This window comes from Anabas testudineus, chromosome 5, assembly GCF_900324465.2.
Source record: "Anabas testudineus chromosome 5, fAnaTes1.2, whole genome shotgun sequence".
Taxonomy (NCBI): domain Eukaryota; kingdom Metazoa; phylum Chordata; class Actinopteri; order Anabantiformes; family Anabantidae; genus Anabas; species Anabas testudineus.
In genome coordinates this window covers 7,106,594-7,123,917 of record NC_046614.1, presented here as the reverse complement: position 1 = coordinate 7,123,917, position 17,324 = coordinate 7,106,594, and the positions used below count along the sequence as shown (strand labels likewise).

The 17,324-nt window shown below is 39.7% G+C and overlaps 2 protein-coding genes and 1 non-coding gene across 5 annotated transcripts; all 3 read right to left on the bottom strand.

Annotated features, from left to right (window-relative positions):
• Positions 1 to 66: 66 nt before the first annotated feature.
• tmf1 (TATA element modulatory factor 1) lies at positions 67 to 8,697 on the bottom strand. The gene is made up of 17 exons (XM_026348881.1): positions 8,074 to 8,697; positions 6,605 to 7,974; positions 5,751 to 5,854; positions 5,199 to 5,325; positions 4,893 to 4,998; positions 4,474 to 4,616; positions 4,078 to 4,244; positions 3,571 to 3,727; positions 3,165 to 3,257; positions 2,910 to 3,066; positions 2,624 to 2,816; positions 1,958 to 2,027; positions 1,780 to 1,872; positions 1,498 to 1,620; positions 1,235 to 1,393; positions 910 to 1,035; positions 67 to 805 (listed from the first exon to the last, which is right to left on the bottom strand). Exons 1-17 carry the CDS (start codon positions 8,207 to 8,209, stop codon positions 665 to 667), a joined length of 3,465 nt encoding a protein of 1,154 aa, XP_026204666.1. The 5' UTR covers positions 8,210 to 8,697; the 3' UTR covers positions 67 to 664.
• On the bottom strand, positions 2,254 to 2,326 carry trnar-acg. The gene has a single exon. It is a non-coding gene; the product is annotated as a tRNA-Arg (tRNA).
• Positions 8,698 to 10,428: 1,731 nt separating the features above from the next.
• uba3 (ubiquitin-like modifier activating enzyme 3) lies at positions 10,429 to 15,696 on the bottom strand. 3 transcript variants are annotated; one of them, XM_026350145.1, is made up of 18 exons: positions 15,666 to 15,685; positions 15,506 to 15,544; positions 14,783 to 14,903; positions 14,596 to 14,676; positions 14,418 to 14,500; positions 14,238 to 14,318; positions 13,913 to 13,956; positions 13,465 to 13,529; positions 13,161 to 13,316; positions 12,949 to 13,051; positions 12,534 to 12,647; positions 12,232 to 12,285; positions 11,828 to 11,864; positions 11,644 to 11,725; positions 11,450 to 11,550; positions 11,236 to 11,299; positions 11,032 to 11,086; positions 10,429 to 10,934 (listed from the first exon to the last, which is right to left on the bottom strand). In XM_026350145.1, the coding sequence occupies exons 1-18, from the start codon at positions 15,683 to 15,685 to the stop codon at positions 10,846 to 10,848; spliced, it is 1,389 nt and encodes a 462-aa protein (XP_026205930.1). In that variant the 3' UTR covers positions 10,429 to 10,845. The 3 variants fall into 3 exon arrangements, with proteins under 3 accessions (XP_026205930.1, XP_026205931.1, XP_026205929.1); XM_026350146.1 differs by lacking the exon at positions 15,506 to 15,544 and having other exon boundaries at positions 15,666 to 15,696; XM_026350144.1 differs by lacking the exon at positions 15,666 to 15,685 and having other exon boundaries at positions 15,506 to 15,658.
• Positions 15,697 to 17,324: the final 1,628 nt, after the last annotated feature.

Below are 17,324 nucleotides of genomic sequence, written 5' to 3'. Positions count from 1 at the left end.
CTAAATGACATGTAGTGATAATGAGTGTGCAACGACAACTCTGACTTGAAATAAGAACTACAATAATTTTCACCACCCAAATAATCGTTTATTCATTTACATATTTATAGAGTTTAAAATCCACTTTTCAGGATTTCAATCACAGACTACTCTCAGGTCTACACCACATATTGTGATTTGTAAGGAGTTTAGAACAATACATACATTTCTCTGTACAATATTTTAATATATTTCATAACCCATTCTGAATATGCATACAGAAATAAACTAGGTTGGATTTGTATAGTGCAAGAAACCTTCACCATCTCTTACAGTTCTGTCTATACAATACGACGTTGGAAGTTCAATCATGAGAAATCATGTCTAAAGAAAAGTTTGTACTAGATCCCAAAGATTTCAAATGGACACGTGAATCACAAACTGTAGAAATCCTTCATCCTGATGAATAATTCACTGTATGCTACTAATAATCCCAACATTCCATTTAAATAAGGTTTATGGTAATTACTTAAAAGAAAATATTGGAAACAGACTTTTAAATCTTCTTGCGACACAGTGATTTAACTTAAATCCTCCTTTTTCTTTGTGAACACATGTGCGGCTAAGATGGTCGACTGATTTGTTTGTGAGTGTTTCAGAAGTAACACAGTGCAGTGAAAGCTGTTCATTTCTGGTTCTGCAGCAGTTCATCAATTTGGGTTTTGTACATGTTCTTCACATCTTCAAGGTCCAGTCTCAGTTCCTCTGCCTCTTCAGCCTTTTCTCCATACATCTGCAGGATGGTGTTGTGCCTTTGCTCCAAATCCTGAAATGCACAGTCACTCAAATTAGGACAACCTCTGCTGACAGCCGCAAGTTACAATTACACTGTTTATCTTAGAGTCTATTCTTAAGATTTATAGGCCTCACCTTTAGCTGAACTTTCAGCTTGGGGATCTCTTTTACTTTCTCCTCCATCTCATCGTTTTGATTGGTGAGTCGAACCAGCTCTTCTGCCATCACTGAGCGACTCCTCTCCAGACTTGAGATCTCAAGCTGCAATGCCAGAAGCAAAGACAGAGGGAATTTAAACCACTGGAAAAACTGTAGTCATTATTTGGTGGTGGACCCGACTCATTTGTCATACTTCTTTTAAACCCTTTTAGTCAATACTTTAGCGAGGTGCTGCTGACATTTAGCAGAACCATTGTATTAATAAATGAAGCTTTATGTGGATTTGTTCTGCTATGCTCACCTGGAGCTGCACTATCTCTCCTTCTCTGAGTTTGAGCTGAGACTGGAGGTTCTCTATGATGCTGGAACCTCCAGTCAGTCTGGCAGCTTCGTACAGGTTGGTCCCGCTCATCGACACAGACATCGTCATGGTGCCCAGCGAGTGGTCTAAAGAGTCATCCTAGAGAAGAATAAAGCAAGCTATGAAATCACTGATGCTACACAAATGTACAAGCTGAGCTTCATTTCTAGACATGACATTTTAACATTTATCACAGTATCCACCTGGGAAAGAATAGAGGTGTGCAGGCCAGCGTTATCCACCCCACTGATGGAACTGGAGCGGGACAGGGAGGGTGTAGAAGAAGCTGGGGGCTCTCCCACAGAGTAGGTCATAGCTTTGCGCTCCTGATTGTGTACAAAAATTTCAGATTATTAGAGGACAGAGTTAGTTAGTTACTGTAGCAGATAAAGTGAAAAAAATTATTTGTAATTCTTACTGACGAAATAGAGAATAAAAAAGTAATAAATAAAGTTTCATCGACAGTCTTCTAAATTATCTTAAACCTTTTCCTTGAGTGCCTCTTGTGCCAAGTAGCATTTCTTCTTCTCTTGCTCCACTTTCATCTTCTCCATCTCCAGTTGATTCGTCAGCAGCAGCTGATAAAAGCAGGAGAAAGATGCACAGATGAGGACGTTGTTTTATAGAGCCCGACAACAACAGTAGGAAAGTGCATTAGATTACCTTTTCCTTCTTGGCCTCCTCTAACATTCGGCTGTGTTCTCCTCTCAGATTTTCCAATTCGACGTGCTCCCTATATTGACAAACATATGAATAATAATAATCATCATTATTAAGGAATCACTGCAAACAATCAACAGTATTGAAGATTTTGATTTATTTGAATACATCTCCAAAGAGCTCATAATGACTAACTATAAGTGTGAAATACAATGACAGTTCTCTATGAGCGTTACCACTAAAGAAGGTTACACAAACAGCCACGAGATTTATAAATCAAGTTAAATTGAAAAAAATTTCGAGCCAGCCAGGAGTCGAACCTAGAATCTTCTGATCCGTAGTCAGACGCGTTATCCATTGCGCCACTGGCCCAGTTCAATGAAGGGGCCTTCTCACAAAAGATGATCCTGTGGCACAAAGGCTGTGTGCATATGCATGACTGGTCCCTTCAGGAGCGACACCCCTCCCCCCCCACCCTCTTCATTCTTTCCAACAACTAACTTTTTGATGGTCTAGCTCTAGCTCTTATCATGAGTTCAGTCAGAGAAACATGCTACTTAATGTTTCTGAAAAATAGTAACCATGCACATCTGTTTAGACATACGCATTACCTGATCTATCCAACCTGACAAATCTAAAAGACTCACTCAACTCTGTGTAATGTGTTACCTGCTGCTCTCATCCTCAAGTTTCTCTTTTTTGCTCTTCTCAGCCTCCAGTTGTGCCAGACATCTGGCTTTTTCCTGGCGGAGCAAGGAATTCTGGGACTCCAGAGATACCAGCTGGGATTTGATGGACAGTAGTTCTTCTGTTGCCGCACGCTCCTTCTCCACAGCAACAGCCAGCTGGGCCTGTGCGTCGGCTGTACAAAAGCAGTGCAAAAAGAACATTTACCAACACTGTACAGAGCAGTGGTTTGCTGATTGTTTCACACACACATAACTTTGCCTCTTACCAAGCCTGTCAGAGATGTTCTTCTCCAGTTTTTCCCAGGTTGCCGTTTGTCCACCCAGTGAGGCCTGTAAGTTTTCGATCTGTCGCAGAAGGGGCCTGGATGCTGAGGTGACACTCTGACTGAGCTCCTGGTTTCTAGTCTCTGCCTCTTGAAGCCTCTGCAAAAGGAAAAACATTGTGGTATTTGAACAATTTCTGCATTTGACTCTCATCAAAAAGAATTAGCTTCGTTGAAGAATCAAGAATATCATGTCACCTGTTGCAGCTCACTGATCTCCTCTCTCAAATAATCTTCTTTCCTTGCCTGCTGTTGCTCAGCTCGTTGCAGAGCCAGCCTTAGGTCAGCAACCTGTACACAACATTTGAAAGAGTTAATAGATGATGTCCTTTGTGAAAGAGTAATTTATTGATTTAGCATGTCCTACTGTTTGACACTGTCAAACTCATGACATATAGGATCACAATTGATGCAGTGGAAATGCAGACATGATCTTTTTTTCCACATTTTTTTCTCTCTTTCTTTCTTTATTCATGTCTCACAAGGCAGCAGTCACATTATACCCAGAGTTTGTTCAGCTGCCAGGAGGTGCAGCTGTACAGAGTCTGGACACCGTGAAAAAATTAACTAATGCAAACTGCTGCAACTACAGAAGCAGATTTACCTGGTTGGCTAGGGCCTCCTGTTGCATCCTGGACTCTTCCTGGACTTTCTCAAGTGCTAAGCTCAGCTGCTCCTTGGCTTGTGTTTCCCTGCTTAGAGCTGCTTCTTCAACCTCACTGGCTCTGCTGGCATTCACCTTGTGGAGTTCTGCTATTTCTCTGACAACAGATATGTCAAAGAAGCATTAACATCATACCCATATTACAGTGTATTTGAAATAAAACCATGTATAGCAGCTACTTATATACTTAATCAGTTCATTTCTCAAATTACTTTCTATTCACGTAAAACTAGGGGCATTTTAGAAGCCCTCAATTTCACTGCTTTATTTTTAAATCCAATAATTTGTAGGATCACAAAATAAATATGTACCCTTCCAAATTCTGTGCTGTATATTTGTTAACCATGATATACAATAATAAACTGTTGAGAACAATATAATACAACAAGCTTGCGAGGTTATATTTAGAAACGTGTTGTATTAACAGTAGGGTGTGTCAGCATTTACTTATAAGAGTTGTCCAAAGCAGCCTGGAGGCTTCTGTTTTTCTCCTGCAGCTCGTCAAAGTCTGACTGTAGCCTGCTCAATTCCTTCTCCTGCCGCTCAACCACAGTGTTCAGCTTCTTGATATTTTCCCGGTGCTGTTTCTCAACCTCCTCTTTCCCATCTAGTACCTAACAGATAAAACATGAACACTTATAAGTTGTCTAGTCAGAATATTAAGTCTTTAACAAATAAAGGGATTACATTAAAGAATGAAGGCAAACCAATAATATATGCATGGATACACAATATGTAAAGACCTTAAACTCTACTCTTGCTCTGAAGCAGCTGAGCAACATGACATCAGGGCCATTTCCTTTTTTAACAGGAAAACCCATTAACACTGTACTGGATCCAGACCTGCTGCAGGTGCCTGAGCTCCTCTTCCTGTTCCTTGATTTTCTTCTGTTGCTTGATGATCTTTGCATCACTGTCCTTCTCCTTCACCCGCAGCTTCTTGATTATGTTGCTGTGCTGCAGCTGCTGCTTGGACAACTTTTCACCTAGTGAAGTAATATAAATGAATACCTACTTACATAAAGTATATAAAATGTGATTCTGAAACAACTCAGTATGTCTGAGCAGTGTTTTAAATAACAAGGTATTAAAGCTAGGCAGGAACATGCGCTTAGTACTTGAGCCACTGTTTTGTGAAGACAAATTGTGCTGTAGTAGAAGCCGGCTTTTAAGAAGGAGCTTCTTAAATATATGGCGTATTTCAAGAGCGACTATGAGGATTGGTGGAGGTGGAGAAGAATCATCTACTACGCAAATCTCACCTTCTTCCAGCAGACCTCTGATCTGCTCCTCTTTCTCTTTGATGATCTCCATTGTATCACTCGAATTAAGTCTTGTAGAAAGCTCTTCCCTCAAACCTTTTATTTCCTGAAGCCAAAAAAAAACAATGTCAAACATTTGACACAGACCATTTGTACATGTTTGATTTTGGATTTGAGAATCAACTTCAGTATAACTTTAAAAACTGCTTTTGTAGCTCTTGGAGATCTTTACTTATGTGTATATTCCAACGTTACTTTTTTAAGAGATGGGAGGATGCGTAGAGAGATACTTAATATGTGAGTTACCTTCTTGGCTATGTCTCTTTCTTTGCAGGCCAGCTGGGCCTTCCTCTCTGCATCAGCTATGCGCTGAGTGAACTCATCCTTTAGGGACTGAACAGTTGAGCTCTCCTCCTTCAGGCCTATCACCTCACTAAAAGATGAACAGACTCATTAGAATAAGAGCTAATTATCCAAATCTATATAGCCTCAAGGCCAATCTTTTATAAGATTTGCACAAAATATCTCCTGCTTCTTATTTTAAGTATCAAGGAGACTTAATGAAAATGTCTTTAGATTTTAGTAGTATTTCTGTGTTGTAGCTTTAATAATTACAAGTCCATAAAGGTAAACATATGTCTACTTAAAGCTTTTAGTAGTAAAGCTTTAAGTTTTAGTCTTTACTGTCCGTTTTTCATAATAATCGTAATCCTATTTTTAAAAATATACTAGTTAAATATGTAGTGTGTTTCATGACCCATATTACAATGAAAACTTTAGCCTTTTTATCAACACAACTTCCCTATCAAGATTATTTACAGTGCCTTTGTGAAAATAATTCATGCGTCATCTACTCACTCTCTGAGATTGTCACACTCTTCTTCCAGCCTGGCCTTGTCTTTGCTGACTGCAAGAAGCTGAGACTCTCTCTTCTCAAGGCGGCCTGACAGTTCATCAATAACCTACAACAAGTCCACAACATTTTTTGTGTTTGCAACAGCAGTTACACGGAAAGAAACAATACACTGTGTGAATTTTACAATTGCTAAATTCTCATAACAAAATACTAGGACTGACAGGGGAAATACTGATATATCCATGAAAGACACTGCTCTGACTATACCATATGCTGAGCGGTAAAAAACTAAATATTCTAATGGCATGATAAAAGCTATGGAAATCATGTGTTTAAATTATAACATTACAGCAAAGTTATGTACTTCTGTTTTGCATTCTAATGCTATGTAAATGTGAGGATGTGGAAAATTGATATTTTTTTAAATGTGGCTTTATAATTACTGCAGAGTTAGTTGCGAACATATTTTCCACGCAATTGCTTCTGTTACTCATATTTACTTGAACTACTGGGAATAGGGTGGGTACTCTGTAAACACACACAGTGATGTCTCCCTATACTTGTGAGGACACTCACAGACATAATGCATTCCATGGCCTCTAACCATAATCCCAAAAATTTCATCTAAATGCCTAAATCTAACCCTTCCTATCCAATCATATCCAAAATATAAATCTAACCTTAATCCTAATTCTACACCCTAGTCTAAACCCTCAAAATGCTAAAATGTCCTCACAAAATGTCCTTTCGAGAATTTGAACAAAATTTGCAATTTATAACATCTACTACCCATATTTGTTTACCAAAGTGTGGTGGCAACAATATACACTGCAGACAGAGCATTTTCAGCTGTTACCTTTTGAAGCTCCAATATCTGAACTGTTGAGACACTTTTCATCTCTTCTGTGATTGGTGGAGTGATCTGGTCTTCAGCATTGCAGGGATCAGACAGTGTGACATTAACCTCAGATTCCTGTCCCTGTTCTGTCAACTCCTCTGGCTGCTCGCTATTCACAGGTGTTGCACTCCGACCACTCTCCTCCATCTCATCCAGCGACTGCTCCCTCATTATTTCAGGAAATCCCTCTTCCTCCTCTCCTGCCTTCTCCACTACTTCCTCTTCTTGTTTTTGACACACAGCTGATGATACTGTCAGGGGAGCAGGACCTGCAGTGACAGAAGCTAATGTCCGACTGCCAGGTATCTCATCATCTGAATTAACCTCACTGACACTCCGGCTATCCAGTGACTGCACACTGAATGAATCAATGCGTTCAAATGCATCCGAGGAAGAGCCACAGCTCTCTGTAAGCTTGGGGTAGTCCTCTAGTCGGGGGAAATCCCCACAAGTGGAGGCGGTGAGAAGCTGGAAGGAGCCCTGCATTAAGTGAAGGCCAGATTTTCCCTCCCCAGTTTCTTGTCTTGAGCTGGCTGAGCTCTCACTCAACACACTTTCATGGTCAAGCACTTCAATGTCACTGGTCGTAGAGGTTCCTGAAGAGAAAGCACTGACTGGAGGAGAGGGGGTATCATTTTGACGGTCCTCAACCTTAGAGTCTTTATGCTCTAGTAGAATGTCCTTAGAGGACGGGGAGAGTAAAGGATCAGGAGTAGAGCTCTTAGGTTCAGAAGTGAGAGCACAAGGTTTAGAGGAATCTGTAGTATCATGCTCAGTCTGGTGTTCTGATGGAGCATGTGACTGCTCTGTTTTTGAGTCTACTGTAACTGTTAAGCCAACATCTGTTTTTACACTGCTCATTTTGCCATCAGGATCACAAGGAAGATCAGTGGAAGAAGAAACAGGTGAAACTGGCTGCAGGAGTATAGTGTCTGCATAAGGTGCTGATTGTGAGGAATCAGAGTTAACAAGTTGGCCATCAGAAGCTGGCTGATCCTCATGATTCATATCAGAAGGTGCCAATATTTGAGTATCCGCATCCTTTTGGGTTACAGCTTCTTTGTTATTCTGCTCCTTCTCCTGCTGCCGCCTCTGGGATTTGGTAGGGGGTACAGAGACTACCTGGGTTTTAGTGACTCCTTGTACATCTCCAGATGATAGAAAGGCACTGAAAAAGCTTTCCGATTCATCTACAACTGTGCGAGTGACAGGAGTAGTTATGGCCTCAGAGGAAGGAGAAGGAGCTGTCACCTTTTCCTCAGGGGGTGCTTCCCACTGCGTCATCCCCCACCCTCCACTTAATGACAACTTTCCAGGTAATGTAACATCTGAAAAGAAATATTCAGTCAGTTTTTTTTCGTATTTGTTGCAGTGATCAAAATGTTGCATATGGCAACAACAGCTGTAACCACCCTAGCACTACTTACCATTGTAGGGCATTACAGTTGTGTCACCCCACTGGTCCTCTTCCTTGATGTCCAGAACTCGGTCGATTGACTTTTGAGCTGTTGTCAGAGCTTGTTTAGCGAAGGTGGACAGATGAGATGCATTAAACCAACTCATTTTGACTATTAAGCTAGCTAGCTATCACCAAGTTCAGAAAATATCACACGGATATTACAGCGTGTTTGGCGTTCGTACACAATGCATAGTCACTTTATCTGCATTTTCGTTGTCAACTGTAACTTGGGAGAAACAGTATTTCGCAATTTAAAAAGTAGTTTTGTCCTGAACAGCCTTGTTGACAGCTAGCTACCACCTAGCTAGTTAGCAGGGTTGTTAGTTAGCGCATAACGCTGGTCAGAAGGCAGAGCACTGAGCCCAGATACAGTTAAAGCTCGCAAACTGGCCAGTTGCCACTCAAAATCATATAATCTCTACAGGTTATTCATGTAAAAATACAGATATCTATAGCACCACATCAGGAACGCTCCAACTATTGTCAAAGCCAATTATTTCCAGTAGATAATCCAATGTTATTTCGAGTCCGTTCCTCGGCCGTCATCGTTTGTTTTGGTAGCTCTCAACTTCTAGCCCAGCTAGCATTAGCCTGCTCGCTACTTCCTTTCCACGTAGCACAATGACGTCATGATCCGGTCTGACAAAGGCCTACAGTATAAGGAAGTCCCTGACTCTGTTGGTCCAGCAGAGCAAAATCCTCCAAAACCTGCACTCACTACCGCTCAAAGGTTTAGGATCACTTAGATTTTTATTGCTTTCCAAGGAAACATGAATTTAGCCTGAATAGCAAATATAGCAAAAGAACAGGACATGTGAGAATGAGTTAGAAATAATGATTTTCATGGAAATGATGAATATGTTCTTCTAACCTTTCCTTTATCAAAAAAACACATTTTGCACCAATTACAGTCTACCAGACCTTAGGTATATAGCTGTCCATTTTGATAGCTTTCCTTCCTCGAGGTCTCCCATCTCCTATTTTACCTCCTCCAAAGCACCCCCAGACCATCACACTGCCTCCACCAGGCTTGGCTAAAGGTATTACACAGTTGGAGCGTCTTATCATTTGTTCTGCGTCTTACAAATGTTCTTCTGTTTGATCCGAAGACCTCAAACGTGGACTCATTTGTAGACAACACTTTCTTCCAGTCTTCCAGTGTCCAATGTCTGTGCTCTTTTGCCCATCCCAGTCTTATGTTTATTTTTTTGGCCAGTCAGAGATATGGCTTTTTCTTGGAAACTCTGGCATGAAGTCCAACATCCTGAAGTCTCCTCTACACTTGTGTTTGACATGTACTATTTAGTGCATCTGCCAGTTGAAGTCCTCTGAGGCGTCTTTGTCTTAAACTACATACCCTCAGATATTTATCTTCTTGCACAGTTTTGCGTCAGGGCCTTCCACTTCTTTTTCTGTCCCTGTTAGAGCCAGTTTGTGAGTAGTTAACAGTTAACAATGATTTACGTTTCCTCACAATCTCTAGCATTAAGTAGCCTTCCTTTCTAAGGACAACAAAAGACTGACAGATCTCTAATAAAGTTCTTTCTTTCTTGCTATTGGTACCTATCTGAACCTGTAAACAAACAATTACTGAGGATCAGATACTAAACTAACCTAAAGAATGCCATCCTCTCTTGTTTGCAGTACAACTGCTCTCAGCTGAGCAACACAATTGCAAAATGGTTTTCTCATAATCAGTTAGCATTATAAAATGATTAACTGGAATTAGCAGCCATACCAGGAGATTGATGCAGAGGACTGATAATTGCTAATAATAGGACTCTATGCAAAAATGTAGAAATCCCATTGATGTTGTGAAATGGATAAAATTGTTTGTGAATTGCATAAAATGTGTTTTTCTTTGGAAAACAAAGACATTTGCAAGTGACCCCAAACTTTTGAGCAGTAGTGTATGTGCATGCTTTATTTTAACTAACCATTTAGTTAAAAGCTCTGTTGCTTCACATCAAGTCTCTAGGACCCTGACCTTATTTTATGTTGCCATAATTTTCCATGTTTGAAAGGTTGTAGAGCCAATCGGGGCATTTAGAGCATTTAAATTGTACTTCAACTTCAATAAAGAATTTAAGGTGGTGGTTTGTATTGAAAATAACTTCTACATTCTCTGGAAATAAGTATCCTCTGAAAATATTTTGACACTAGTCTGAACACTGAAACGTGTAGACAAACAGCTTCCGAATCAAAATTAAACAGATATCAATCCTACATATTAAACTTGCTGAATAATATTTAATTCCCTCAATCTCACTGTACATAAAGAAAACACAAACTGTGCTTTGTAAAAAAAAAACCCAAAACAATATTTTATTCCAGTTCACTTCATTATCAGTGTCTGTTAATTACCACTTCAGTGGTTACTGCAACTATAAAAAACAGTTGGAATAAATATAAATCCAAATTATTGAAAACCAGAACAAATACAGAACAATCTTTTTCAAAGTAACGATTCTTTGTCTCTTTTTCGTAGTGCAGATAGCATATTAATGCAGAAATCTTTACAATATATCACCAAAACATGACAAGGATTTAGCTATGATTTGGCTTTTCAGTGCAAAACATCAACTTTAGTCAATTTGTACATTAAAAATGAAATTACTAGTTATTTATACTTTGAGTGGAAACACTGTAAACGTCTAGTTTTTAGGCCATTTAAAATGTGTCATAGTTGGCCAAGAAACAACAATGACATCAACTGGTTGTGAGAGTGCTTGGGTTTGTCCTATGAGGTAAAGCAAAGTCTGAACAACATGGTCTGGGGTGTGGTGACATCAGCGACGGCCAGCTCTTGTCTGTCAGTTAGGCCTAGCTCTGGAAAACACATGTTCACAACAAAACTGAGTCAGCATATTGGATGAATACACTGTATTCATACATATACATGTTTAATACAAAAAAAGCACCTCACCCTTCAGAGTTTTGGACAGATTTGGCCGTGTCCTCTGTTCAATTGATGCAACAGACTGTAAAACAAAACACCACTGAAAGCTCAAACTAAAACTGCGCCAAATTACTTCAGGGCACACCTCATATTACCACAAAAACATCAGACTTACATTACCATGTGAGTAAACTGAAAATACAGAACAGTATGAAACCAGGGGTTAACTACCTGCAAATATAATGTCTTGTTCTTTCCTTCTACTGCTGCTGTTATAGCAGGTGATTTCATTTGTCTGAAAAAACAAGTCAGAGTTGAAAACAATACATAGTGTGTACACCTGCAAATGAACCATGAGAACACAGTATGATTGTAAGTAGAACGTAAGTGTGTTAGTTAAAGTGTAGTAACTAATAATAAATTCTAATGAGAAACACAAACTTACAGAGAGGCACTCTCAGTCAGGTAGTCCAACACCTCCTGGAGTTTGGAAGATGGAGAAAAGTGCAAGTCCACAGGTACCTGGCTGCAGGCTGAACAGTTTTCCTGTGACAGTGGTGACCATAACTATGCGTTATTCAAAATGCGTAGTGATCACTTTAGTAAACATGAACCAGAAGATTAAATCTGGGGACAAACCTTCCTTTCTGCCTCAAAAGTGTAAGTGTAGAGGCCGTCGACATCATTGAAGACCATGTAGTTATTTAGAGGTATATAGGCACTGAAGATGGAAAACGTATCATGATACATCGTGAAAGGCATGTGCAGTTTATACAGAAAAAGATCACTGTGCATATGGCTAGACCAGAGCCTGCAAACTTACCTTGATGCTATTTTGAAAACTTCAGTTGCACAAGCAGCTGGTTCAAATAAAACATAGAAAAACAGTTAAGTCCATGTCCATGTTTCAGTTTACGGGAAGTCAGTACAGCAATGTAATATTTGGCATGAAATACACACGCCTCTATTAAAAAACAACTCCAATTCCAAAAAGGTCGGGACACTGTTGTGTAAAATCTACATAAATACAAAATGCAATCATTTGCTAATCTCATAAAACATACTCTTCATAATAGTACTTAGACATATCATATTAAATGTTTCGTCTGAGAAAATGTACCGTACCATTTTAAGAAAAAAATAAGGTAATTTGTAATTGATAGCAGCCACACAGGCACATAGAGGCAACAAAAGGCTGAAAAAGTAGGTGGTACTAATGTTACTTACCAGCGATGACAGCATTTGTAGAAGCTACAGCTGGGATTATCCTCTTAACAACACCTGCAGCATTTACATAGCATACAAACAAGGTGTGTTTAAAGCTATAGAAATCTGATGAGCAGTGTTCACATCAATATTGTACGTAAGCCTGCATTCTTCACTCTATTTCAAACATGCTTCCCAAATAATTCAGAAAGCAGCAGCCTGATGAGTTTTATGGGTTTTGCTTGGGTTGTTCTCCAAGCTGAGCTGCATACTGTAAGTGGTAGCATTGCTCTGCTAATGACAAGTGTGCTTTTCATACTCACCCTGGGTTAATCTGTATGTGACTCCTCTTATGTTGAACTCTGCTGCCCTCTCCAGAGACTTCTGGTAAACCCACTGGATGTGCTCTGGGTCATCTCCATCCAAGGCAACACAGTCTAATCCACACACACACACACACAAACATAAAAAATAACGTTTTTAAAGTCGCACTGTAAGGTTTTTATGGTTGTTCGCAATAAATACATGAAAGATCAGAATTTCTTTTGTGTTATTACTTTAAGCACATTATATTTGTTAATACCCTTGACTCTGATGAAGCTTAGATCACATTTTATTACAAATTAATGCAGAAAACCATAAAAACAAAAGGGTATAGCTTCATACTTTTACTCTCACTTTACTTTATGATGATTCAAAATGTCAGGGACTGTTAACAGAAAAAGTTGGATTTCCTACCTCCAAATGGTGACACTTTGGGCCACAGCAGCACCCGGACATACTCAATACAATGTTCTGGCAAACGAGGCATAGAGGCTATTGTGCACATGGGGAAGTTGATCTTCAAAGACAAGAATTTTAGAAAAATCACCAACTCATCATTAAATGTTTCTGTTTGAACGGGGTCGTGCCTTTAGAGAAAATTATTATTAGAAAAAATGCCACCTTACCTGAGGAGGATAAAGCTCAAGGGTACAGTCAATGCAGGCGCTCATGCCAGGGAGAATGACTCTAGCATTGCCTTTAAAGCCTTCTGTCCCACCATCAATTAAGGGAATGATAGAGCCTGTGTCCAAGACACCATCCTCATACACCAGCAAAGACAGCTGCAAAAAAAAACAACACACAGGTGTAGCAAAAGAAATGCACAACAAGTAATAGTTTACTCAAAGAATAATTTAGTCCAGACAGCTGACAAATGTAAGGAGAAATGAAAACTGCAACAAAGAATACAGAGAAAGAGGATTAACTTACCAGCATACCATTCATCCACCTCCTAGCAACAACAGAGTCCAGTCCACAGACAATTATATGGAATTCTAGATGAAAACACAGAGATCAATACATTCAATTGTAATTTTACTCTGTTTACAACACAGTCAAACAGGTAGTAGTGTAACAAAAGCTGGAAATGTAGAGCTAAAAAATGTATCCCAATGTAATTTAACAGATATTATCTGTAAGCACTGCTGAGCAGGAATCTATCATTTTGACGGAGCTCTGTATTCGGTATTTTGCAAAATAACAAGCAGTTTTTAGAATTTATTGCCTCCGGTACCCTCTACAATGTTTTTCAGTCTTCTGTTCCCAAGTAGTTTATTCTCAGCATAAGAAACTGTGAGTACCTGGCTATTGAGCCTCACTTCTACCAACCATTGGCAGCATTAGGGAGTGGGGAATTAAAAGTCATAAGCATACTTACGTTTGTAGAATGTTTCATCTAAATCCTGAATTTTCTTAAAATGTCTGCACAAAGCATTCAGGAGAAGTTAATGAAGAACTCACTTTCAGAAATGACATCCACTGTTTATCTACACATTGTATTATGTTGAGATGAGGTGCATGCATTTGCATTTTTGTTGTCAAACCTTTACAGTGTAAATAATTAACTTATATAATATGGCAGGACAATATTGTTGTTCAAAAACATTTATGAATGTTTAACAACTGCATTATTACCTAGCACACAGCATCTTTCAACAACTTTTGAATCACCAATACGCAATGTCTTACTTTCAAAAGGATACGGGACTACACGGCATCCAGGTATTCGGCTGTTTATAAAATCAGCTGCAACGTCTGCCTTGGGTCGACCTACATCTTTTGGCCTGGTCAACAGAATTTAATACAAATAAATAATCACTCGATTCATACAATACATTGCCCAATAATACTGATCAATAGGATGACAAAGAATGCACACTGACCTGAAGAGGAACTGTCGATTCAGGTTAGAAACATCAATGGTGTCCATGTCAACTACATGTATACTGCGAAAGCCTGATAAAGCCTGAGCCAAGAACAAAACCAAGAAAACTAAGTGTTAACCAATAATTGAAACTTTAATTATACCGTTAAAATAGTCATAATAAAAAGGGATTATACCAGGTCTTTCAGCAGCTCACATCCCAGACCACCAGCACCGATGACCAGGATTTTGCAGGTTTCTAACATAAACTGAATTGACTGTGATAAGAAACGAAAAACATGTAACGCACCCATATAGCAAGCTATGGCAAGATCACCCATCAAGCGATTGATTAATTGTGGTGTGAGTGTAGCTGATTGTTACCTCTGTGCTAGGCTCAAAATCAGGGTGCGTGAATGGCCCTGATCTTTCCAGAAACTTTTTAATATGGTTCCATCGTCCCTCCCACTCACAGGTGCTTCCATCGCCTCCATCCACCACCATCCTGAAGACAATAATATGTCACTTAAGATTTATGAGCAGCAGTATCTCTGACAGTCTCAGAGTAAATCAGATCTAATGGCAAGCATGATAGTGTACAGTTTGATATCACACAAAACGGCTAAGCCTTCTGAGATCATGCGTAAGCTTTCATTAGTTACGACCTAAACTCGTTAATGTGACTAAGTGTAGTATTTACAGTTCCCAGCATGTCATGCAATAATAAACCACGTGTCTGTTGTAACGTTTGTTGTTTAACCCTGTCCAAGAAAATACAAAGGTGTTTTTTCAGACCCTGTGTTATTTAGTGTGATCAACTCTTTTGCCTGGACAGCTCCTGGTAGCTAGACGAGGTGAGCAGCGAACATGTCAACAGTAACAAGATACCGCACAGACCTCAGACTTTGCTTAGAGGTCAGTGAGACCATAAATATGTACTGTATATACTTGTTAGCTACTCACGCTTGGCTAGCCAGTATTTTGTCCTTAGATTAACTATTACTATATCGTTGTTTACAGAGTACTGAGTTAGCTTCCTCAGCTAGCTAACGTTAACCTTCTTCCTGTCCTCAAACCTTCCGCCAGTTCTACCAATTCATTACTAACTTCTCAGCCAGCTCCACTACTCTCCTTCTTTTCTTCTCCCTAAAAAGAGAGAACAAAAGAAGGTTCATTCATGCTGTACTGTCGTAGGTTAAAGGGATCTGAAAGCATCTATCGGGCAGTTAATGACTGTCTCTTGCTTGTTTCTTCGGCAGCTACTTACGGCTCATCCATATCCGCCATGTTTAGATACTTATCTAACTCCCTTCAAGTGCCCAGTCTGGCAGTAGTAAAAACAAGTATCCCAGCCAACAATACCAAATACTGCGTAGGTCAAAGGTAGGTTCAGACACAGTTGGAATTAGAGACATATTGAGCTACTGTGCTGTGCACGTAGGCCCCAACATGTAAAAGGCTGATGAGTTACAGTATATTGGCGTTAGCGACACTGTTTTCACTTAGTTTCTAAATTTCCAGTTGTTCTGAAGGCAACACTGGTAAACGTGCGACGCAAAGAAAGACAAAACCCCTGCGATCACTCCACAGCTCCAACAGGGGGCAGCGTTTTATTTCTGTAGGGCTTCAGACGCACAGCAGGCCACAGGCTCCTGTGTGCACAACCAGTGTGGACCACATCAAACTGTATTTCTGTCACAAATATTCATGGCCCCGGAGAGTATTTAGTGCAGCTGTAAAGAGAGTTAAATGAATAATTCACTCTCTTCGTGGAGTAATGACTTGATAATTGCACTGCGGTGCATGGATCAGCATTACACTGTAGTATTTATCTGTAAAACTAGTTAAGAGTCGAGGATAGACAGCAAGAGAGAAAATGGCTCGTTTGAGTCAAATGAACCTGTTGCAAGAGGAGAAATGAATCAAACCTGCCTGGGACTGGACCATCTATGCATCAAATGGCATAAAAACAGATGATGTTACAGATGTACCTGCTTTCGCTGTGAATCACTGCATAAGACGCTTAGCGTGAATAAGACATGAAATTGAGATCACGTTATTAAGTTTAACGACTACACGGAGGGCACCTCCTGCAAGTCTCTGATTTTCTACATTGTGCTAATGAATCTCAGTGTTTAATCTCTCATTACAGAATGATTAATAATCCTTTGATAGGCTCCTAAGCATTTTAATAGACATGCCTGTGGGCATAAGAACATAATAAATCCATCTGTCCACACCGCGTCTTTGCAGAGGTCACCAAAGATCTAGCTAATGTAAGCACTGATAGCCTGATACTCTCAAATTATTTCATGTTGATATTGTGTGTGTGTGTGTGTGTGTGTGTGTGTGTGTAGTAGGACCTAGAGCTTTTTTTTTCCTAGAGTTTCAGTGATTTGAATGGTTTGATGAAGCTTCAAGACATTTTTTCAGGTTTTTAATGAGATGTTCCAAATGACAGCCCCTGAAAACTGATAACTAAAAATAACTGCTGCGTCCATGTCCTTCATAGCTGACTGCCTGCCACCTCAGTCCCTCCTCTCTCTCTCTCTCTCTCTTTCTATTGGTTCGGTCAGTCTCGTCTTCCTCGTGCATTTAACCTCAGCTCTGCTCTCGTGTTAAACAGCAGAGTGATTTGTTGAAAACAAAATGGTCATGGGCACTTCAGCAGGTATCATTTTACCCAGATCTCTATGTTGAATCAGTGTCTTCTTTACTGGTTTTTGCCTCATTTTAATGATCTTTTAAGGCATCACATGAAGTTGAATGTGCACTGGATCTTAAGTAGGGCAGCAAAGGACTAGAAGTCAAACATCTTCGAGTGCTGACACATTTTTATAGATTTCAGTGAAATGCCATCTGTCATTCCCCCACCTTAAGCAGGGACTTTCTGAATGTCACTACCGTGTTTTTGAGGTGACCCAGC